A 25,211-nucleotide genomic window follows, 5' to 3' on the forward strand; every position below is an offset into this window, starting at 1 on the left:
AATTACTGATGTATGATCATAGACACAAATTCGTGGCAGTTATTTAGGTTAGGAATTGGTTTAGTAGATAATTATATGATTGATGTTATAATCGAACATGATGAGAAGGCAGTATTGATGTACATTATTTTGATTAGTATAGCTATTCAATTCTTTAGCTGGATGATTAGTATATGTTACACAAATTTCTCCACAGGATTCATAATTTCAAATCAAACTTGATGTATATAGTTTAATGAAGCTATAAATAGAATACAATATTCATTTCATGTTGTTGCTGCTTAGCTTCAGCTGCTATTGCGATATCATTTTGGTTGCAAAGGGAGGTCTTGACTCTAGTTTGTGGAGCATCATCAGAACTGAGAATGACGATTTTCTGCATAATGAGTAAAAGATGGAAAATAGTGTTTAACATGTTAATGTAGCTGATGTTTGTTTGCAATATAGCTAATAGAAAAATATGTGCAACATATACCATACTTACACTGATCGATTTCACTTCTTTTATTGTTTTCATAAATGGTAGTATTCCCTAGAGCCAAGAACCGATCCATCTAAGGCAGCCAGCCAAATTTTGGTAGGACTCATTCATAATCCTAGCTAAATTTTGTTGACTGGCTTGGATGGATTGGTTCTTGACTCTAGGAGATAGTACAATTCATGAGAACAATAGTCTGGAAGATGATTTAATTACCTGTAAATATTCAGTAGAGATGGTTGGTTCTAAAGAATGTATGAATAGTGGAAATTTTGTATTTAAAATTGTGCAGAAAATAAAAAGTATCTCAGCTATTACAACTCTAAAGGGTAATCTTTTATATGATTAGTGTTTAATCACAAACAATTGTCAGGTTATCAAAAACAACTAAAGATTAAACAAACAGAACAGACGTCCAGAAGGCCAAGAACCAACGGATCATCTATTCACATATTCATCAGTGAGACTGAATCAATTTAACATTAAGAATAGTAGAGATAATCCCTAAATATACCTATGAATTATAAAGTGTTTAACCCTAAAATTTTCCCCAAACTATATCCAATTGAAGGAAAGAATTGAAATAGATACTTACGCTTTAAGGAGAATCGAAGATGGGCAAATTTTTAAACACGAAAATTTAAACTCAATTAAGAGTGATGCTGCAAAAGTTAAACTCAATTACAAAACACAGAAGAGGAAAGATTACACAAAACCAAATTATGTACCTAGTTAGCTCAATGGATTCATCTAATGTCTAATAGATCGTTAGGCAATTCTTATCAGCATTTACTATAGTATTGTATCAGCATTTGTGTAATCACCTGAATTTTTGTGTTAATTTCTCGTATTTTTCTTGAAATTAATTAATGTCCCAGTTAGTACAAATTATGGGTTCGATGCCTTGTTTTTTTTATTAATCGAAAATTAGAAATTATTTCAGACAATTATTCTCTTAGAATGTTTCGATTCAAGGGTTGACTTTTTATACGTTAGGATTCTATGAAGACTTCCTTCACGAAAATTGTAGAGCGTGTCGATACGAGTTCGTGGACATATGGAACCCGAAAATCAGAGTTCTTATGATAAAGTTATGGCCATCGGAAAAAGTTTTCATTTTGGGATAAATAGAAAATTTTCTGAAATTTTGGGAAAAAACCCTAGTTTCCAAAATTGGAAACCAAGCTCTCTTTCTGTCTCTCTCTCCCCGAGCTGGAAATCGCCTCTGATTTTTGTCCATCCATAACTCCACTGTCCGGCCACTGTTGGCCGCGCCACCGGTCTCAATCGCTTCATCTCTCCTCCCTCTTCAAGTTTGTGGCATGATTTGGGCTGTAGAGGGTGTAGCAAGGGGGAGAAGTGGGTGGCGGCGCTGTGTTGAGTTCACAGTCGAAAATTGTGATTCCGGCCACCTTCGGCGATGATTCTTGAGGGCATTTGAAGCCTAGGAGATGTAAATGCTTCCTTCCAAGCGGCTTGAAGCGATTTGAAGTGTGGAGGTCGAATTGAAGAGTTGAAATTCTAGGGTTTCGATCGGCCTCTTTGTTTTGAGGTAAATGTCGGCCAAATGGCTTACAATCTAACTTCAGTGTAGTTGTGAAAGTTGATGTACATGTTGTGGAGAAGATTTTGGCATAGGTATCATGGCCCAATTTGGGGGTTGCCCGTGGCGTGGTTATGTTTTCATGGTTGTCACCTACTCATCGATACGAGATTGTTGATATATCATGAGGTCATGTGTTGTGATTATTTGAAGCATGTTAGATTTGCGTAATTTCAGTTTTCTCGGTTTGCAATCCATGAGGATCCGACCATTGGATCCTCTTATAATTTTGAGAAATTGATTCTAAAAGTTTCCGAAGACCTTGGGAGGTCTTGAAGAAAGTTTTGTCTCGATTGACGAAATCTTCGGTTTTTGGTTCAAATGCTCGGTTTGAACTGTAACCACTTTGTTTTAAATTGTGTGCTAAGTTGAGACCTTATTTTACTAATTAGGTGATTGACAGAGTGTACGTGTTCTGTACCTTACTCGGCTGCAAGAGAAGACACAGCGGGATTTAGAGGTGAGTAAGTCTCATGTGATTCATTTATGAACAGAGTTACTTTATTGTTCGTTTTAATTGCTAAATTGTGAAATTATTTTTTGGAAATAAATATTTGTTTTAAATTATATGAATTTGATTGGCTACGGTTCATAGGTAAGTAAAATGAGATTTTAATTATAAAAATGATTTTCTTGAGTTTTGCGATTGTGGACTATATTTGGTATTAGTGGTATTCCTGAGTGAATGACTACGTATATATATATATATATATTTATGTGAAATATATCTTGATGGCGTGGCATTATGATAAGCATCGTAAAATGTGATTTTATTCAGATTATTGTTTTGAACATTTACTCTTTTCGGAAATGCAATATATCATGTCATTGTTGATTATATTGTGTTGAAATAGTAGTTGAATTTTGGGTGTAACATTTTGAGCCTTGTGTGACTTTTTAAATGTTTTCGATCTACGGATCTGGTGTCACTGTAGTGACTGAGGAAAATATATCGAGATACCAAGCCTTTAGTCTGGTGATTGGTTACGATTCAGTTAGAGCTCTAGTCTGTCTGCCATGGTATTGAAGGAATGGATGGATTTCAAAACTTTTTAATTAGTGCGGAATTAGTTTAACCATTAAACTACTAACTAAACATAAAATCCATTCCTTTAACCCATGATCTTGGCTTATTGTGATATGTATATAAACATAGCATGCATAGTAAGGAAGAACAAAGAGGGAGTTTATGTTCTACTCACCCTTGGAGCGTGATTTTAATCCGATCCAAGTGAACCACCAAAGTTCCTCTCCTTGATCTCTCCTTTTGTGTGTTTCCTCCACCTTGAAGCACCTTGGATTAAGAACTCCTTCTTGTACTCCTTCTTGTGCTTGTAATCTTCTCTTTGATGTAACAAGTAAAGCCACAAAAGGATATGGCCTCTAAGGATCTTCACCAAGTGAATCAAGAGATGAAGAAAGATGAAAGAAAAGAAGAAATTATGCAAGTGTTCTTCTTTCCTTTAATTTTGTAATGGACCAAGAAAGAACTCTTTCTCTCTCTCTCTCTCTAATCTGAAAATAATAGTGTGGAGACACACTTATTATTATGTCCATGCTTTCACTTTTATATAATAGGAAATAACTCCAATTACTAAAAGAAAATATTGACTTTCATAAAGCCAATATTTTGGCTGGTCCATACTTCTTATTGGGCACTAAAAATGTGTCTTGGGCTTTCATTTAAATCTCATTTAGTGAAGCCCAAGTCCACACGAAAAGCCCGACAATCGTTTAGGCCCAATAGGTTCGGTTTTACCCGAAAAACCTAATTATGTCCAAATAATAAATCTAATTAATTATTTGGTCATAACCAACTCTTGTTTAATCTTCTTCATATACAATCTCAAGGATCCACTTATATGGTGTGCGATCTCTTAGGTTCTAATTAACAAGGCAGTGAAGTTTATAGAAACCATTCTATTTTGTTTACGAATCAAAAACTCCATTTTTGATTCTCCCTTGTTATTAGGATAATAAATGTTTATTAATCCTCGGGGACTTCACAAGTCATGAGTGACGTCTTGCAACATATCATGACTACCCTAGTTAATGTAGAATGACAAAGAACCTATTCAATTGGAATTACAATACAATACGGTCCTTCTCTAACACGATGTTCTAAATCACATCATCGGGGTATGGAATTGATATGTCAATCCCCTAATGTGATTTTCATTCTTATGTGATTCCTAGAATGTGATTAAAAACTCCTTTTTAAATCTCATTCAATGCTTTGGCCAAAGACTCATTGAATCACATCTTTGAACATACACCTTATTTACTTAAGGATAGAGATTCCTTGTTGTACACTCACATGTCTCCATGACCGAATTGATTATACCAATGAATGCATCTATTATATCCATTAAGGGACACAATATTATTGCATCATCAAGAGATAATCCATTCACTCATAAGACAACTATGGTGTCTCAGGTCAAAGGACTAATTTGTATTATTGCAATTTAGAGTTCAAGTTTGACATGTAAGTAAGACTCCATACAAGAACTCTAATGATCGCGTTCAGTGTACTCTTTAAGTTAAGAGCACCCACATACTTGTATTAGTGTCTCTACACAAATGACAAGAGACATATCATCCTCCATATTGAGCATACATAGTATGTGCTAGTCTTTCCGGATTATCAATGTCCAAGTGATAATCCTATGACTAGGAACCTTTTAGGATAAGAGTGTGAAAGAGTAAAGGTCTCACACATCTAACTCTTTAGATTACTTTCTCTTTAACTCATATTCCTTGGACCTTGTTCAATCAAATATTAAATATAAGCAATGAACAATAAACTTGCCCTTTTGATTAATAATAATTACAATAATAATTACATCAAAATGATTGTTTTAGGACACAATTCCTTCAGGTATGTCATGGGGATATCACGTAGGTTACTTGCGACTCATGAGTACAAGTTTTTAAAAAAGAGTTTCAAGTGATTTCTTTCTTTTATTATCCATGAGGGACATGGGTGTTGTATCTAAAAGGTGGGAGTTTTTACTTGAGTTGAAATGGGCGATTTATTGGCTTTAGCGTGAGTTGTTTGATTTCCTTATTTATTTTCCTTTTTCATTTCTATTATTTGATTTTAATGTAATCTCCTAACTAAACTATATGCAGAGATTACTATGATTTTCCTTTTCATTTATGTTGTTTGATTTTAATGTAATCTCCTAAACTAAACTATATTCAGGGATTACTATGGTTTTGGATTGTATGCTTTTGGTGATCTCCTAAACTAATTTTCTATGCAGGGATTACTGGTTTTATTTAGTTTCATTTGTGAGTGCAGTGATGGTTGAAACTCGTAGAAAGTTGAGAAACGATTTCTGTCGAGAGGAAAGAAAAATGATTTCTTGGATTTCTTGTTGAGCTTTCAAATGATTTGTGAGTGCAGTGATGGTTGAAACTCGTAGCAAGTTTAGAAACGCTTTCTGTACGTCGAGAGGAAAGAAAAATGATTTCTTGGATTTATTGTTGAGCTTTTAAATGATTTGGTTTGTCACGGTGGTGACTTGTGTTTTCTTTAAAAAGAAAAGGATTTTGCTTTTGGAGATAATCTTTGTGTTGATTTGTTGTCCTTAAGTCGGAAATGTGTTTTGTATTTATTAGGGTTTACTCACATGAGCTTGCAAAAGCTTACTGTAATACTCCGAAAATTCGTTATTATTTTCTGAGGATTTTTCCAAAATATATTCAGTGGTTATTAGGACGAGTATGCAGTTCGGGGATGATGTGGAATTATTTTCGGACGAATAATTATTCAGAAAACGTCATTTAGGGGGAGCACAAAGGTTGACTTTTTATACATTGAGTTTCTCTGAAAACTTCCTTCACAAAAATCGTAGAGCGTGTCGATGTGAGTTCGTGGACATGTGGTACGCGTAAATCGGAGTTCATATGAGAAAGTTATGTCCAACGAAAGTTTCTGCTATTTTTGGAAATTACTATAAATAGGGGTTTATGATTTTGGAAAATCACTTTTACCTTTTTGGGAAGTTTCCTTTTCCGGAAAACCCAAACACTCTGTTCTCTCTCCTCATCATTTCAGACCCGACCCAGACCCAGAAACCTGATCCGGCCGGTGTTCCTTTTTCCGGCAATCTTCGGCGGTGAAACCTACCCAGATCTCTTCCTCTCCTAGTTCCGGTCCTCCCTACGAAGGTCTCTAATTGCGATTCTCACCCACGGCAGCACAGCAAGGCGGCGAAGACTGGAGGCGTCGGACCCGATTGGTTCTCCAATCTCCTGCAACGGCTAGGCTTCAAACTGGTCTTGTTTTGCTTGTAGAGGCCTCCTCTTTCGATCCTTGGGGGCGGCTTTGATCAATTTCACCGAAGAAGCATGAACTCATGGTGAACAGTAAATTATGGCTTGCGGCGATTGACGGCGATCTAGACCGAGTTGGGATTTGCTTCAGGTATTAAAGTTGATCCTCCTTGTATAAACTCCATTTTGGACAGTTGGATCGGCTGGTTTTGAGTTTGGCCCGGCGGCGCATGCGGTGCACTTGCAACTGCCTGTGCTGGCCCGTCGGACCATGTCTGGGGCAATTTTTGACTTCATAATCATCTACTAGTCAATACGAGCATCTTGATATATAGTTTGTAGCATTTGGAGATCATATGAGCATGTTATGGTTTTTAGTGGTTTCGATTATCTCAGTTTTTTATTTATGGAGATCCGACGGATGGATCAACATGTCGTGTTGACATATTGGTCCTAGAAGCAGTCTTGAGATTTTTGGTGGTCTTGGATGAAGTTTCGCCTCGATTGGCGTTACTTTTTCGGGTTAGAGTTCAGACGGGGGTTTCGAACTTTAATCGCTTGTTCCGAATTTAGATGCTTTTGTACCACAAGTGGTATTAAGATGTGATTAGGTACGTGGGAAGTGTGTTGAGCGGATTGAGGCGACTAGTGCTTATCTCGATTTGTGTGTGAAGACGCAGCGGGATTCAGAGGTGAGTAAATCTCACAATGTTCATTTACGAACAGAGTTACCTTATTGTCTTAAAGTTATCTAATTAACTATGACTATAGTTGGTAATAGTGACATTCCTATGTGAATGACTACGTGTATATATATCTATACTATTATTAAGAGAAGAGGGTTTGTTAGCCAAAATCAAAAATTTTGACAGAAATGACCTTAAGAGATTAAAATACTTTGAGAATTAATTAAATCACAAGGGCTATTATGACAATTACAAATTATATTTTTATTAATAAAAATAAACAAAATAAATCTCACAACCCACTTTTTTCTCCCACTAACTTTTCTCTACAATAACCATTTTCTTCCATTATCTTTTCTTTTTTATTTTCTGAAGAAAAAAAAATTACTTGCACATGCAGAGCATCTATACTATTATTAAGAGAAGAGGGTTTGTTAGCCAAAATCAAAAATTTTGACAGAAATGATTTTAAGAGATTAAAATACTTTGAGAATTAATTAAATCACAAGGGCTATTATGACAATTACAAATTATATTTTTATTAATAAAAATAAACAAAATAAATCTCAAAACCCACTTTTTTCTCCCACTAACTTTTCTCTACAATAACCATTTTCTTCCATTATCTTTTCTTTTTTATTTTCTGAAGAAAAAAAAATTACTTGCACATGCAGAGCATGTGTGGAGGAAGGCTAGTATATATGTGTGTGTGTGTGTATTTACATGAAATATATATATATATATATATATATATATATATATATATATATATATATATATATCCTGTGTGTGTGTGTATATATATATATATATATATATATATATCCTTATGGATGTGATGTACAATGAAAATAATATGCATGATTATGTTGACATTATTGTTTTGAGATATGACTTTTCGGAAAACAATATAGTTTGGAAATTATGATTTCTATTGTTTTGAAAAGTATTTAGATTGGTGCAACATTTTGGGTCCAGTGCGACCCGCTTAATGTTTTAGTCTTGTCACAGATGGTCAGTAAAATTGGGAAATCTTTGAGTAGATTTGTGGAACATTTTGGGTACAGTGCAACTCGCTTAATGTTTTGATCTTTATCACGGATTGTGAACAAGATTGGGTCACGGATGGTGCGGAGATTGGATCACATATGGTTACTAGGATTAGATCACAGATGGTGATCATGATCGGTGTAACATTTTTAAGTCCAGCGCGACTTCTTTAAATGTTTTGATATGTGGAGATAGGGGTCTGAAGACCAGGTGGGTCTGAAAATCAGATGTCACAGATGGTGACCAAGACATTTTATCGGGAACCAAGCCTTAGCCGGGTGATTGGTTACGATTAGTTAGAGCTCTAGTCTATCTACTGGGGTACTTCACGGGGGTAACTGCGGGTTACCGGAGACTCATGAGTACGTGTTTTAAAGAGAGTCTTGAAGTGGTCCTTCTTTTATTGTCCATAAGGGACTTTGACTTTCATATTTGAATTGTTGAGATTTCAATTAATATGATTTTTTACGGATTGACACATGTTTATTTTTGAGAAAAGAATGTTGAGTTTTAGGAAAGAAAACAATGCATGAGTTGCTTGTGTGAGTTGCTTCCTCAAGTTGATTTGAGTGGAATGATCGTGATTTGTGTGAGTTGCTTCCTCAAGTTGATTTGAGTGGAATGATCGTGATTTGTGTGAGTTGCTTCCTCAAGTTTAAGGGAGCTTCTATTCATACTTCCAAAATTGGTATTTAGACCTCTCCACTTAATAAACCTCAAACTTACTTTTACAAATAACCAATATGCTATCTACACCTCCTTAATTTTCTCACAATACACATCGTCCAATAATATCAATAAAAGCCTGTTTTTTTTTTTTGAGGTTCTATTCATATACTTCCAAAATCGGTAGTTGGACCTCCTTCAATTTTTGAACATTTCACAATATTATTTTACTCTTGATACAATTAAGCTAGAAAAATAATAATAATAAAACCTCCAGTTGATAGTTGTCTTTCTCCATATTGTTTTTGTGTGTGTGTGTGTATATATATATATATATATATATCTCTCTCTCTCTCTCTCTCTCTCTCTCTCTCTCTCTCTCTCTCTCTCTCTCTCTCTCTCTCTCTCTCTCTCTCTCTCTCTCTCTCTCTCTCTCTCTCGTCTCTTATTGTTGTATTTTGTAGGCATATGCATCTTCAAAAGCTAAGAGCAGTTCATTGCTTCTGCTTCCTAAGATTCCCTTGTTTCATAAATTTGCTAGACGGGAATAGTACGCTCAAATTGATGAGTATGATTTCAGGAGGAAGTGGTCTGTTGGTGTTTTGGGTAGAGAATTTTGCATATCCGAAATTGACTTGAGGAACTGCAAAGTAAGGAACTGGTCTCTTGATTTCTCCGCTCCTTGATAAGGATGAAGACCATAACAAAAACTTAAGGGAAAAAATAGCATGATGATATCTGTTGATTTCATACCTCCGAAAGGGAAAAGACAAAAAATAATTTTTCTTTTCTCTTTTGTGTTTTTATTAGTAATTTGACATGAGTTGGCAAAATCAACTATTACTTAAAAAAAGAAGAAGAGATACTTGTACCGAATAAACGTTCACACAGAGGGTGAATGTGGATTAAAAAAAGGGTCTTTGTCAATTTACTCCATTTCTAGGGATTTTTTTCCCACTTACTCCATTAAGTTTTTTTAATTCCCTCTTACCTAAAATACTCTAAGGAGGTCTTTCCTAATACTCCATTAAATTTTTTTATTTATTTTTTTATTATTATTTTTAATACTATTTTACCCTCACCCATTTGTTACTTAGAGAGAGAGAGAATGGAAGAGAAACCATAAGAGACTTCGCCGGAGCCAGTCACCGGTCACCGGATTCCTGCCAACTTTAGCCTGATTTCAGTCACCGGTCATTGGATTCCGGTCACCGGCCGCCGCCCACCAGATTTTTCTGAAAACCTCTATTGGCCCCAATAGACGTCTATTACCCTCTAATAGAACTTTCAATCGCTGAAATGGAAACTAATCTCCCTAGATTTAGACAAATAAAACTTTAATTAAAGAAAAAAAACAATAAGATTACATCAATTCAAAACGTCTATTGCCCCCAATAGACGTCTATTGTTCCCCAATAGACCTTTAACACACTTCTATTGGCCCAATAGACGTCTATTTCCCCTTAGTAGACGTCTATTGCCCTCTAATAGAACTTTCAATCGCCGAAATGGAAACTAATCTCCCTAGATTTAGATAAATAAAACTTTAATTAAAGAAAAAAAATGAGAAGATTACATCAATTCAAAACGTCTATTGCCCCCCAATAGACCTTTAACATACTTCTATTGGCCCAATAGAACTTTTTTTTTTTTTTTTTTTTCATTTTTTCTTCCATACTGGGCATTTTGCCCCCATTTTACCACACAAAAAAAAAAAGGAAAGAGAGAAATTGATTTGGGCACCCAATCATCTTTCTTCTCTGCCACAGCCTAGGTTGAGCACCGGAGGCGTCCATGAGGCCATCGGCGACGCCAAGGAGACGGCGAGGCGTCCAGGAGGTGGCTCAGCCCTGTTTTCCTCATCGCGCGGAACTCGTGATTCCTCGATTCTATCGACGGTTGCTCAGCCTTGTTTTCCATCACCGGCTGAAATGGAAGAGTAGGCGGAGGCTGTGAGGGATCCGGAGGTCTCAGTTCGAAGGTGTGGGAGCGTAGACTGGGCTCAAGGCCGGTTTGGGTGTGGAAGAGGTGATCGGTTTGGTTTTGGAGATTGAGCTCGAGATGGAAACGGAGACGGTGGAATTGGTTTGAAACTGTAGGTTGAGATTCCGGCGATTCAGTATGGGCTTAAGGTTCGAAAGGTTAGGTTATGAGAGAGATGGTGAGGGTCGTGCAGTGAAGACAAACTCGATTCCATAGCTCTACTTTGGAATTGAAGAGAGAGAGAGAGAGAGATCGAAGGGAGGAGAGAGATGAGAGTGGCATGATGCAATTTCTTAATTAAGTTATTGGCAAAGTTGTCATTTCTCTTTAAATTGGGTTAATGAGAATAAAAATCTGTTGCTGGGGTAAGTGAGATAGTTTTTGCCAATTTTGGTGCTTTGGGTCAAGGACCCTTAAAAAAAGGTATGGTTTGATTGGTTTCTCTCTCTTCCATTCTCTCTCTCTCTCTATGTAACAAATGGTGAGGGTAAAATAGTCTAAAAAAAACAGAAAAATTAAAAACCAAAAAAAAAAAAAAAAAACTTAATGAGAGTGTTTTGGGGAATTAAGGTAAATGAACAAAAACCCTAAAAAAAAAGGTATTGTCAATTTCAATTTCTGAAAATAATTCCAAAAATATATATATATTTGAAATACTGGTTTGTGCAGAGAAGATATTCTTTTGTAGCCACAGCCCAGAGCAAAAGGAGCAAAAGCGGGCAGCAGCTGTGTCTGTCAGTATCTCCCTTGGCTTGCCAGTTCCCATCCCAAATGGTGTTCTAGTTTGATTGGTGTTAAATGGGAACGCTTAGTTTGAGCAGCGTGGATTTTAATTTGAGTGTGAAATACCCAGAAATTCCAAGATTCCAATGGAGCAAGAGAAACAAGAATTCATGCTTGTTGTGCGGAGGAAGCATGAAGAGGCTGAGATGGAGATGTTATACTTCTTCTAACGACGATGAGGGAAAGACTAGTAGTAGCAACAAGTCAAAAGACGAGGCTGCCGAAGATACACGCAGCAACGACCCTGCTTCCCTCCCTTCCACTTCCAGGGTACTTTCTTTCTTCTCTTCATAACTTATGTTTTAATTGGATTTTCTGGGTTCCATACATATGGGTTTTATGTGTATCAGGATTCGTTTCAGTTCATCTTCTGTGTTAGTCGGGCTTATTCTTGTTAAAAATCCAGACCTCGCTCTCAACTTTGGAATGCACTCTAGTCTGAGACTGAGCTCATAAAAGTTGTCGACATTTCATTGTATAGTGCGAGAAAGAAAATAGCTGAATTTTTAAAAGTCGCAGGCTAGGCAGTCCATGAATTATACATTTCTTTTGCCTTCATCAACTGATAAATTGCACGTACCTTTTTTTTAATGGCATATCTTCAGTGAAATTAACTGACTCTCACTGCAGATATATGCATATGCTCTTAGAAGTTAGAACATTTGATTATGATAACAATAATTTATCAATATGTCCTTCAGCCACCACCTACATCACCACTTGGAACCGCTTACAATAATTTCCAAGTCGACTCCTTTAAGCTGATGGAACTCCTTGGACCTGAGAAGGTTGATCCTGCTGATGTAAAGCTCATTAAAGAAAAGCTTTTTGGCTATTCTACTTTTTGGGTGACTAAAGAGGAGCCATTTGGAGACCTTGGGGAGGGCATTCTTTTCCTTGGTAATTTGAGGGGAAAGAGAGAAGACGTATTTGCCAAATTCCAGACTCTGCTAGCTGAGGTTACAGGTAATAAGTACAACCTTTTTATGGTGGAGGAACCCAATTCAGAAGATCTAGATCCGCGTGGTGGGCCTCGTGTTAGCTTTGGTCTGCTCCGGAAAGAGGTCTCGGAACCAGGCCCAACAACACTTTGGCAATATGTAATTGCGCTCTTGTTATTTCTTCTAACAATTGGATCATCTGTAGAGTTAGGAATTGCATCTCAGGTATGCTAAAGTTCTCCTCCTTATTTTTCAACTTCTTCTTCAGCAATTGATTTCTTTCTCATTTTTAAAGTAACTATGTGCTTTCCTGTATTTATCAAACAGATAAATAGACTTCCACCAGAGGTTGTCAAGTATTTTACAGATCCAAATGCTATTGACCCACCAGAAATGGAGCTGCTATTCCCGTTTGTGGAGTCAGCTTTGCCCTTAGCCTATGGTGTTCTTGGGGTTTTGCTATTTCATGTAAGTAGATCAATAGCATGTTTATATGTATAAAATGGCTATTCTTCTAGGCTTTTTAGCCAAGTTTTTCATTAATTTTTTATGATCTTCTTTTTGTCCCTGTTATAGATCATAGTTATCCGTTTGGTACCCTCCGTTATGCTGAGGCCTAAGATAAGACAAAGCTGACTAATAGTGCTTTACGTTGTTATGGCTGATGTGAGATTTGGTGGTAATTATATGCTCATGTCTGTTGTTCAAGTTGACTGATGAGCTTAATCATATGTATACTTCACACAAAAATCTATATCATCTGGAAGCAACCAGCAGAAAAAATTGAAATTTACTTTATTTAGCCTATTTGTTTGTTGTTTTCAGTTTATGGCACTTTGACATTTAATATTTTTTCTATAGTAAGTGCGTCGGATCTTACATTGGAAGCCTGTCAGATGAGACATTCAAATTAATTGACTTACTCTATTAAAATAGTGAAAATATGTGTAAAAATTTAGTGAAAATATGAGTGATTGCAAAATGTTGTAGAAATTTTGTTGGTTATGACTCCTCTGAACTAAAAGCATCAATTCACACTTAATTATAGAGTACATTTATTTCTGTCCTTCACTTCTTTGCCAACTAGTGTGTCTAAAAGTGAGAGAGAATCTGAAAAATTTCCATAATGGGCTAGCAGCATGAAGTGGAGATCTCTTATTCGGCAGGTTGTTTGAGTGACTGCCACGATAATCATAAGTTATTCATTTGTCAACTTTTTCCTTTTAAGATATACCTTTATGTATTTTATATAAAAATAAATTAAAAAAAAAAAAAACAAGAAAGAAAGAAATTTATATGCTCTACACTGTGTCCTCTCATTCATTTTCTTTTTTAATGTTTTCTCTACCTGTCGTTAGCTTTCTATATCCAGTCGACACCTTGTCCCCAATTTTCTTCTTCCTCCTTTGATAATAACAGTTTGATTCTATTAAAAAAAAAACAAAAAAAAAAAAACAGAAATGTATCCCTATACTAAGCCTTACTCCAAATCCATATTTCATATCTGATTCCAATTAATTTTATGTTTGGATTTATATAAATATGATTATGATGGAGTCAGATTAGTTGATTACTTGCAGGAAGTTGGGCATCTTCTGGCTGCTTTTCCAAAGAAAGTAAAACTTAGCATTCCTTACTTCATTCCTAATATTACACTTGGCAGCTTTGGCGCAATCACTCAGGTATCCTAATTATCCATGTATAGCAATTCAAAACATGTAATGGCACTTGTTTGAAAGTATCTTTAATACTGCATTAGAGAATCTATGTAGGAGTGAATTCCCTGAATTGGCAGTGTTGGTTTAATTGACCTGGTTCGCTTAATAATTTGGTTAAGAAATCGCTATATTAGGGATTTCAGTATACATGGGAGAAATTCCTTACAATTGATCTGGAAGGAATTCTAGATTAAAAGTTGTTATACTCTTGTCATAATTGTGATTTTTTGTGTTTACCATAATTGATGCATTAGTTTGATGAATAGTCGTGGCTTCCTTTGCTTGAATATTCATAACGTGTGCGTCTAGACCCATATTTCTTATGATCTTCTGATAGTTAAGTTTGGTTTTGTAGTTTAAATCCATTCTTCCCGATCGGAGCACACAAGTCGACATTTCACTTGCAGGCCCGTTTGCTGGTTTTGCACTGTCATTGTCAATGTTTAGTGTAGGTCTGCTGCTCTCATCTAATCCCAATGCCACAGAAGAGCTGGTGCAGGTTCCAAGCATGCTGTTTCAAGGTTCTTTGCTTCTAGGACTCATCAGTAGAGCTACTCTTGGTTATGCGTATGTCCTTTCTTTGCTTCTGTAGCACTATTGAATCAAGATTTTTGTTTGTACATGACCTAGAAGGCAGATATAAACTAGTTGGAATTAATAGAGGACTATTTTCTCACATCTAAGCCTCATTTATCTCTTTAAAATTAGTTTCAATTTATTTCTCTTCATGATATTCGTAGTTGACATGGTAGTGTGAACACATGCAGATCAATGCATGCTGCGACTGTTGCAATTCATCCTCTTATGATTGCTGGCTGGTAACTTACTATTTCTAACTGATAGTTATTAGCTTTATTGCAATGTGTAACATGCCTGTGACAAGTTCAACAACTGCAGGTGTGGGTTGACAACTACGGCTTTTAATATGCTTCCAGTGGGCTGTCTTGATGGTGGAAGAGCTGTGCAGGTGATGATTTTCTCCCTTATGATTTGAACTGGTAAAATTACATCTTTGAGGCTGAAGAAGCAAAGTGTAAGATGGAGCTTATGAAATCTTGTTTTGCAAGATTGTGCAGCGATCTTTTCCCCAGTTTGATTATGATGACTTCACAAAATCTTCATTTAAATTTATTTAGTCTTTTAGTAATGTGATACGGTGATGGTTGCGGGATTCTCTTGTTGGCAAAAACCTATTTTTATTTTTTATTTTTTTATTTTAATTATTATTGTTGTTGTTGCATGTATGACTTCTACGGAAATTTAATGACATATACCTGCAGGGTGCTTTTGGAAAAAATGCACTGATTGCGTTTGGTTTGACAACTTACACATTGCTCGGATTGGGAGTGGTATGTCCAATTTTTACAACTTCAGCATAACATATTATCCTTGTTTCCAATCTGGGTTTCCACAAATACATATTATCTTTGTTTCCAATACTGGGTTTCCACAAATATTACAATTCTTCAGTTATTTCCCACTATAGAAGCTGTTAAATTTGGTAATCAAGCATGTGATGTTTTTCGTGTCCCTAGTTACTCCTACCTCCGACTTACATAGCCTTTGTTAGTATTTGTTCCTACTTCCTTTTTAAAATTTGATCTTGTTATTTGCTCTTTCCTTTCAGCTCGGTGGACCTTTGTCACTTCCATGGGGACTCTACGTGCTCATATGCCAGGTTTGCAGATAAGAATTATACATTTGGTTTACATGATTCAACAATCTTCTATCTCATGATAGTATTTGAACTATATGCTCAGAGGACTCCAGAGAAACCTTGCCTAAATGATGTAACGGAGGTTGGAACATGGAGGAAAACAATTGTTACAGTGGCTATTTTCCTTGTGGTGCTGACGCTCCTTCCGGTATGGGATGAGCTTGCAGAGGAGCTAGGTATAGGTCTTGTCAGCATATTTTGATGTATTTATATCTGAAACTCTGAAAGAAGTAAATTTTACCTGATTCATAGTGTAAGGCGATGCCTCTGAAAATCTGAAGTCTGATATTGAATATGCAGTCAGCCTGGTAAATGCCACTAGCAATGAGGATTACAGTACTAGTACATTTAAAAAAATAACTTTATCCATTCATTAAATGACATGTAGATACAACTTTTTTATCTTTTATTTTTTTTATTTTTTATTTTTTTTAGAAACTTAATGGGGTCCGAATATGATTTAACCTTTATCTTAATGGGGGCATAAGACTACTAAACTTCATATTCAGACTTCTATGGAACTTAATAAATTTTTCTAGCATCTCCACGTCTGTCACCTTGGATTGATCGAGTTCCTTTTCGACGGCGTAGGTGATCAAGCCGACTGCACAACAACGCTGATCATAATTCTCGAAATTTCGACCCTCACCCGCATCCATTCGAGATGCCCTTTCAAAAGTTCAAATAAAATTAACTGGAGAGCAGTCTGCAGTTTTAGATGTCTGGTAACTTATCATTCAGTAGCTTACTATTCTGGCCAAAAAAAACAAAAAAAAATATCATTCAGTAGCTTAATTACTAGAGTAAAAGACTGTTGTCAGCTTTGTTATTTTCTTTTGATTATATCAAATATCTTACTTATTCTCTCTTAACATGCAATTTCATCTTCTTTTGGCTGGGTTCCAAACGCCTTTCATAAAAAAAAAAAAAAACTGCAATTTTAAGAGAGAATAAGGAAAATAGATATATAGGTGCATTGTTGTATGCTATTTTCATAGTTTATTTTATACTTGTAACAGTTTTTATTTAGCTCCGGTGTTTACGAGCATCCAGTGCAAATCACTTAGCAATGGGTGACTTAAAAGTATAACTGTATATTGTCAGGATATTTGTATGCTAAGAGATAAAAGAAAATAAAAAAGAAAGAAGGAAGCAAATACTATTTTGTGGACATTAAGTATATCGATCACTAGCAAAATGGTGGGGCACTTGACTTTGTTGCTCATCTTCTTCTTCATCTTGAGAAGGCCTTGAGAGCAGAAGAGGCTCCAAGCTGTGGGAACATGGTGCTGTCTCAGCTGCGAGGTCATGATTAAAATTGGAGGTGAAGCTGCTCATGTTGATCGGGTTAGTTGAAGCAGATGAGTTGTTGGAGTAGGCAGGCTGCAGCAATGCCATGTTTTGCTGTTGTTCCTGATGCTGCGAGCTTTGAATGGCATTTGCAAATGCAAATCTACTGTTTATCAGCTGAGTTTGCACCATTGCGAGCTCGGTTTGTAAAGATGCAACCTAAAAATTAACTAGTGTCAATAATATTATCGATCAGAACGAGTTGGTGTAACTAATTAATAATATATTATTTTTTAACCTGTTGTTGTAAAGCAAGAATGGTGGATACACAACCATAAACCGGGTCGGAGAGGCGAGCTTGAGCCTCGTAGGATATTGTAACGACAGTATCATTCCTGCGGTTCAAAGGTATGTGCAGCAAAAGCTTTGAGACATTACTTGCGCCAAACACCTTGTGCACCGCAGCAAACCTCGCGGCTCCCTGGTCTGATCCAAAATGGGGAGCAAAGATGCAACCACTAATGCACTTCCTTCTCAAAAACTTGCATGCCCCACACGGAGCTGAAGCTGCAGTACTACTGGATTGATGATGATGAAGATGATGATCTACCTCTGTTCGCTGCTGCTGCTGCTTTCCAGTGGCTGCGGATGTGGCCTTTCGACGGCAGCTTTCAGAAGTGCCACGATGATTCCCTTGTGGTTGTGGCTGATCAGCCATTGGAAGCCTAGCTAGCTTGCTAGAAACAAGAATGTCTAGCAGCTATATAGATGGAGCCTTGTTGTTAATTAATTAAGAGGGAACAAAACAGATGAGTGCATATATGCTGGTGGTGGTTTTCTAGCTGCCTGCTGCTTAGTCCCTTTATATATAGATACATATGTAGCAGCAGCATTTTACTGGAGGGAAAGAAGTGCACACTAGTCTCGTGAAACCGTTGGCAACGCAGAGAGAGAGAGAGAGAGAGAGACGTTATGAGGTTGGTGAAGTTGGGGGAGTGATGAAATATGTGAAGAGTCTGCAATTTCATGGTGTCAACTGCACGTGCAAAGGCCATGTCTCATGACTCATGAGAGCAATGTATTAATTATTCTTTTAATTATAATTAAATATTGTACTAATGGGTGTTAGTTTTGAGCAGAGTATATATAATAATGAGCCATGTATGGATGGAACTTGCACAAGGTTGGTTGTGTTGTGTTGTGTATTGTTGATGGAAAGGGCACAAGATTTGTATTGCCCGTGGCGTGTGGGAAGCGATCGAAATAGAAACGACTCAAAGTGCATGGCCTGGCAATGGCTCACCCTCACCCTCACACTCAAGTAGCTGCTACCTAGCAATCTTTGTACAACACTATCAATATGCACCATCTCATGAGACATGAATCGACTCGACTAATTTATATATCATCCACCCACATCTAGCGAATACACCAACAATGTTTTCTAGTTGGTTTACAGAAATTTAGCTCCCCTTACAGAAAACATGTACAATCCTCCGAAGAAGAAATTCTGGAAACCATGCACTAGGAGCCCCATTGAAGAACGCAAAATTCTAGCATTGTGAATCTAATATGCGATGATTTAAAGAAAATCATTAGTTTTATTCAAAAAAAAAAAAAAATCATTAGAAACAAAATTGAGACCGTAACAAGACTTTTGAGAGATCGAAAGAGATCCTGTACTACCATGAAATCTAGTCTGATAGCTGCAGTACAAAGCCCCTATGTCTCGTCATTTAATTGAATCGATCCCTAGGGTCTTCCAATAATATATCATGCTGGATGTGAGGATAAGGTAACGTTCTAGCACGGATGAGGAAAATAAACACACGGGTAAGGAGAATAAACATTTAGGCAAAACTAGTGGGGCATTGGGCATGAGGAAAATGAAGCCATCTCTTTGTGGAATGTAGGAAACTGCTCTTTCTGCAGTGCAATAATTATATATGTTCTAGTTTTGTCTTTGTCTTTGTTTTTGTTTTTTTGTTTTTTGTTTTCCTCCCCTTTACATTGGATGGAGGTTTGTAGTCTTAAGACTAGGAGAAGTTTAGTAGCCAAATGATACCCGATCTATACTTTTAAAAATTATAGGTATATGTTCATCAGTTACACAAGGAGCTAACAAGTGAGGTGCATATATATGAATACCAGAAACATGATAATTGGAACCTGCAACTTGCTACATACTAAAAGGTGAGACGTGGAGGTTGTGAAGGTGAAACTGGGGAACCATCACTGCTCAAGCATTCTCCCAGCTGCCATGCATCCTGAACCTGTGCAGCATACTGCAAGTTCCACAGAACATCATCGAAAGAAGGTCTATCTGCCGGCTCGTTGTGCAGACACCTGACACAAATTTCCATCATTGTCTTCAATGATTGATCCAAGCATGTCTGCTTAACTCGTGGATCAACCATGCTTCTTCGAGCTGCATCATCAGCTGCAATAACCACTTGTAGCTGCACGAGGTTAAAAAATGTAGAAAAGACAGGAATTAGTTTTCATTCAAAAATATACACCACACAACCCTGTTTTGGTGTTCCAAATTATAGTTGGATTTCGGATCCAAACATCTAGGACTGATATTTGGTTTATTTTTATGGCAACAGCTTAGCGAAGTTCATCACCCCAGACTGTCAGTTATAAATATTTCTTTTTTGTTTTCCAAAATGGGAAATGGAGTTTCTAAAGAAAATATAAGAACGAATCAGAGTTCTATTACCTGATCTTTCAAAACTCCCACTTGAGTCATAGACTTGACTGGTCTTCCCTTGATCATTTCCAGCAATATTACTCCAAAATCGTGAACATCAGTTGCATCCTCATGTTTCATCCTAATAAACAACATATTATTGTGATTACAATACTACATATAACACATACATGTTAGCGAAATAATTAATATATGGTCCTGTAGTGTAGAGTGACTAGATGTGGGGTCAAGAGCTCTCTCAGAAAGGCAAGAGGTAACAACATCTCAACATTAACAGAAGCAAAGATCATCATCAAAAGTAATAAGATTCAACTATTGTGGACACATGATTAAACCTCCAGACCTATCATAGCACATATAAATACACTGATGATTGCCTGCCTAACAGAGATTTTAAAGTTATATATGTTTTCAAGACCATGCATTAGTATGTATTAAACTAGTTTCCTATGTAACTTGAGTCATTTAAAATTTCCATTGCAGACCTTGCACCAACATGGGAACTTGTGGATCCACCTGAAGAAACTCCTTCACCAACCTGCAAAGATGAAGAGGACTGAAATCCAATTTCAAATAATTGCTTCGAGAAATTGAATTCAAAACCCAATGCAGTACAGCTTTCTGCTCACCTGCTCCATATTTTCTTCTAGGAGCGGAAGGTTATAACTGCTAATCTTTGCAACAAGATTCTGATCCAGTAAAATATCTGTTATTTTAAGTTTATTTGAATATACACCGGGGATGATCCCTGTCTGCAAAAACTGAATGCCATTTGCTATGCCTATTGCAGCTGAGATGCGTTGAGTCCAAGTAAGTGATCGTCTGGGATGTCCCTCTACATAATAAAATATGACATAAGTAGATAAGTTCAACAAAAAATGTATGAAACAGATGGGAAAAGTTTCAGGATGGATGAGACAAGTGGTGTTTAGTTGTCACTTGCTGTGTATTCTTACAAAAAACATAAGAACCATTTGTTATCTGGAGAAAAATCAGAGTTTGCGTGTCTTAACTATCGCCTAGGAAGTAGCACAATTTCCTATCAAATAAATGATCTCTAGAGATATAAACAGAATATTACTCCAAGGAAGACGTATGAAATGTTCAGGAAAAAAAAAAAAAGGAAAACAGAAAAGAAAATCTTAAATATTTTATGACAGTTATTACAGGTAGTCACTTCAATCAGTATCCTTTATCTGATAATATGAATGAAAGAGTTCATGAATTACCAGAGATCCAGCTTCTTAGTGTGCCATTTGGTACATATTCGAAAACAAGAAATATTCTGCTGACACTAGAATCATCCAAGTAACACTCAAAGCAGTGTCCAAGAGCACTGACCAAATGACGATGCCTTAGTTTCAAAATGAGCTCTATATGGTGCATGAAATTTTGAGTACTGTGACTTGTTTTCATTTTTAAGCATCTGATGGCAACAAAAGAACCATCCTTTAACTGGCCTCTGTACATCTGCGAAAATCAGACGAACAAAACATGGAGTTATACTCTAATGAGCTACTACTCTCAAGTTTCAACAATTTATTTTATTTTTCCTATAGTAGAAATCTAAAGATAGTTCTGGTAGTCCAAACCAGAAGAATGGATGCTTTCCGGATACACTCCATGAATAACATAATCTTAGATGATGAAAAGCTTAAAAAATGAAAAAGGGTAAAGGACTTGTAACAAAATTATCTCTTCACCAGAATGAAACAAATGATAAAACTAATTAATTTTTCAAAATCAAAATCAGTAATCCTTTTTAGACTATGAAAATCTGCATCTGAATAAATTTAAACATAGAAGAAGAAAAACAGCACAGGGGACAGGGGATGGTCATTTATGAAGCTGTAAAGAAATTCTATATTGTGATCAGTAGCTGAGTGTAGTTGTATCAAAGTTATTTGAGGTTTATGAGGAATGTTTATTCTTGAAAGTTTTTAGAAACTGATGGGCCAAATAGCACTCAACAGCATAAAAAACTCATCAGTACCATATGCTGCTTCAACACAGAAGTCAAAGATTTATAATATATACCTGTCCATGCGAGCCTTCACCCATGAACGTAGATGTATCAAAGTTATTTGTCGCCTCCTCAAGTTCATCCAGCGAAAACGTTCGATAGCTTGGTAGGCCAAGCGCTCCCAGCTTCATTGTTTGTGATATATATCCTTCAGGTGAAAGGAAATATAATGTTAACCGAATTTTCAGTCTCAGAGGCCTATAAGTTGTCGAACATAAATAACTTGGAAAAAGGTGAGAAATTTATAAGTGTCTCACTCATATCATTAAATTTGTATTCCTACTATCAGAGCGTTTCTAACTTCAATCTACAGCCATAACTATTAATATAGCTAAGCTAACGAGATTCAAATTTTCAAGAACAAATTTGAGTAGGAATAAACTAATTACACTTAGCCTACTAGTGTCCCCATGTGTGTGTGTTATATATATATATATATATATATATATATATATATATATATATATAGAGAGAGAGAGAGAGAGAGAGAGAGAGAGAGAGAGAGAGAGAGAGAGAGAGAGAGAGATTACTTGCGTCTGATAATAACTTTGAGGTATATCCAGTTGATGCATTTTCTGTTATTGATCTTGCTGGAGACTTCTTCATTGTCTTGTTGGTCTTCATTCTTCTATATACGAAGAAAATTAGGCCGACAAGTACAACCCCTCCGAAAATTCCTCCAATTATACCTACTGCCAGAATCGATTTAGAAGCTCTTTTTTGCTTGCTTCTGTCAGGGATGATTCCAACAGCTAATGCTTCGTTGCGGCAAAATGGAAGTGGATGTTGATTTTGATTTCCAGTAGATAAACAATTCCTAGCATACAGGACAACACTGTCCTTAGAATCTGACAGAAGACATGTAGGTAAGCTTCCAGACAACAGATTTGAGGACAAATCGACAGACTGAAGCTCAGCATTGCAAGACAAATTTTCAAAAAGCATTCCTGTGAATTTGTTTCGTGAAACATTAAGATTAGTTATGGAAGGTAGAGATAGCAATGATGGTGGAAATGGCCCGACAAACATATTGAAAGAAAGATCAAGCCGTTCTAACTGATGATAAGAGCTCACTTCAGCAGGGATGCCAGACCTAAATTTATTCTTACTCAGTACAAGGGTCACCAACTTCTTGCCAAGTTTAGGAAACTGAGGACCTAAAGCATTATCTTCCAATTCAAGAACTTGAAGGTTTGTCAAACTACTAAGATCAGGAACTTCCCCAAAGAAGTGGTTATGAGAAAGTCCAAGAACTCTAAGACTTACCAAACCACTCAATGAGTTGGGCAAAGATGCATTCAACAAATTCTTCTTTGCACTAAAAACAGCCAGAAGAGGGAATGAACTCATCCAATCTTGAAGTGGTCCAGAAAACATGTTATCATCAAGTATAAGCGTTTGGAGGCTTGATAGTGATGAAAGCTCTTGAGGGATGACACCATAAAAGAAATTTGAAGTCACATTAAGTATTTCCAGTGCTGATAATTGTGAGATTTTACCAGGCAAAGGTCCCCATAAACCAAGAGAGACCAATGTGAGGACCTTCAAGCTAGGAAGTCTGACAAGAGTCGTTACGAACAAATCAATTGAAAAGTTTCGAGGCAAAAGAGGAGCAGTTTTTTCACCAATGATATGCAGCTGGGTTATTTTTTCTTCATAGCATATGACGGTCAAAGACAAACTTGGTTCGATGTTGCAAAAATCTGTGTAGTTATATGATCTACTCAAAACAGCAGGAAGGTTTAGAAGTCGCTGAATTCTGAAAAGGGTCAGAGCTTGGGAGGATGAATTATTTTTGGCATGACTAACTGAAAATAGAATGATAACAAGAACCAAATGCATCAAACGGGGAGATACTCTTGCCATAGCACTACAGGCAGAACCAGATGGAGGGGCCAAGCTTCCAGTTTGGACGAGCTGCGGGGATAACCTCAATGAGAGACTATCCTCTGCATTGTTGATCCCAATTACTACAGCTCTGCTTCATATATAGCATAACAGACCCCTGCAATCATATCAGCATCATATGTAATCATTTTTAATATGTCTGAAGAATGAAATTCAAATATTGTAATATGAAACCCCTGCAATCATATTAGCATCATATATAAAGATTTTCGATGTGTAAGTAGTTCTATATAGTCAGATTTCAGTATTTAAGTCAGTATTGGACCAAGATCAGTGAGAACAAAGTACGTGCCAAAAGTAACTTGACATTATCAACAACTTGATGTCAACATATTTCTACCAAGATTTGTACCAGAACTAATGAAAGCAATTAGTATTGTGCGTCTGCCCGTGTCTGTTTCTTTAGAGTAGCCTCGTATTAATTTCACAACTGACCGGACATAGCTATTAAGGATTCATGAAGGTTTACCTCAATGAATTGGCCAATTACACCTCCAGAAGCATTTGCCAAAGCCTCTCTGGTAAACTAACGATTGTGACTTGCAAATGTAGTTAGTACTTACTGACCACCGGAAGCAAATTTCTAGAATCCCTGAATTGAAAGAAAAGAAAAACTCTAAAACCACCACTAGAGAAAAAGAAAAATTAACAGCTTTAGTCAAACCCAAATAATATTTGAACCACTCATTCAATTGACGACCTGTTTCAGATATGCCTCAATATCTTCCTAGCTGCTGACACATAAGCCGGGTTCCTTCTCCAGAAGTCATTTTCTGTTTGCATCACAGTCACAACAAGACAATGTATACAGTGACAAACAAGGTTCCAACAAACAGTCCCACATGCTATTTTCTTTTTCTTTCAAGATTAAACCTCCACAAGGCCATCATTCTTCTCTCTTTATTTTCTGATATGCTTCTTGTAAAGACTAAAGGTAAGCCATAGTTGGACTGGAACTAAAAGCAAAAGAGAAAAGAGAGATTCTGACAGGGAACAAGGGTAGCTTTATTTCACTGCCTGAGAAATCTATAATGCTCTGATTGTGGAGTGCACTATAGGAATTAATAAAGGAAGCTAGGCACTTAGGCAGGCACAGAATGTAATGTGTGCCTGGGTACTAAGAGTCTTCTCACTACCAACCAGAAGACATCATCTGGCAACTGGCAAGCTTTGGCTTTCCATTGTCTTGTCACTTTGTGATGCCGTCTGGCCCACTTTTGCAGCCTTTTCCTTCTCTCTCTTCTGCTAACAGTAAGTTCTCTTCCATCATAATTTGGCCGGGAACAAAAAAAAAAAAACAGCTTTATCGAATAAAACTTTCACTATTAAACGTGGTCAATTACAACTAAAGGTGATCTCAATAGGAGC

The 25,211-nt window shown here is 36.6% G+C and overlaps 3 protein-coding genes across 4 annotated transcripts; 1 reads left to right on the plus strand and 2 right to left on the minus strand.

The window, feature by feature from the left end:
• The first annotated feature begins 11,423 nt into the window (after nt 1-11,423).
• On the plus strand, nt 11,424-16,311 carry LOC133721966 (probable zinc metalloprotease EGY1, chloroplastic). Its single transcript, XM_062148744.1, has 10 exons — nt 11,424-11,803; nt 12,235-12,699; nt 12,802-12,942; nt 14,055-14,156; nt 14,548-14,759; nt 14,960-15,010; nt 15,090-15,159; nt 15,473-15,541; nt 15,820-15,870; nt 15,953-16,311. Exons 1-10 carry the CDS (start codon nt 11,549-11,551, stop codon nt 16,109-16,111), a joined length of 1,575 nt encoding a protein of 524 aa, XP_062004728.1. The 5' UTR covers nt 11,424-11,548; the 3' UTR covers nt 16,112-16,311.
• A 180-nt stretch (nt 16,312-16,491) lies between these two features.
• On the minus strand, nt 16,492-18,435 carry LOC133723795 (LOB domain-containing protein 20). The gene is made up of 2 exons (XM_062150661.1): nt 17,498-18,435; nt 16,492-17,418 (listed from the first exon to the last, which is right to left on the minus strand). Exons 1-2 carry the CDS (start codon nt 17,915-17,917, stop codon nt 17,083-17,085), a joined length of 756 nt encoding a protein of 251 aa, XP_062006645.1. The 5' UTR covers nt 17,918-18,435; the 3' UTR covers nt 16,492-17,082.
• Nucleotides 18,436-19,245: 810 nt separating this feature from the next.
• On the minus strand, nt 19,246-24,956 carry LOC133721025 (probable inactive leucine-rich repeat receptor-like protein kinase At3g03770). 2 transcript variants are annotated; one of them, XM_062147530.1, is made up of 9 exons: nt 24,544-24,956; nt 24,313-24,435; nt 22,466-23,940; nt 21,950-22,083; nt 21,142-21,382; nt 20,542-20,747; nt 20,398-20,468; nt 19,922-20,033; nt 19,246-19,658 (listed from the first exon to the last, which is right to left on the minus strand). In XM_062147530.1, the coding sequence occupies exons 3-9, from the start codon at nt 23,799-23,801 to the stop codon at nt 19,386-19,388; spliced, it is 2,373 nt and encodes a 790-aa protein (XP_062003514.1). In that variant the 5' UTR covers nt 23,802-23,940; nt 24,313-24,435; nt 24,544-24,956; the 3' UTR covers nt 19,246-19,385. The 2 variants fall into 2 exon arrangements, with proteins under 2 accessions (XP_062003514.1, XP_062003515.1); XM_062147531.1 differs by having other exon boundaries at nt 20,398-20,450; nt 24,544-24,953.
• Nucleotides 24,957-25,211: the final 255 nt, after the last annotated feature.

This window comes from Rosa rugosa, chromosome 7 (assembly GCF_958449725.1).
Source record: "Rosa rugosa chromosome 7, drRosRugo1.1, whole genome shotgun sequence".
Classification (NCBI taxonomy): domain Eukaryota; kingdom Viridiplantae; phylum Streptophyta; class Magnoliopsida; order Rosales; family Rosaceae; genus Rosa; species Rosa rugosa.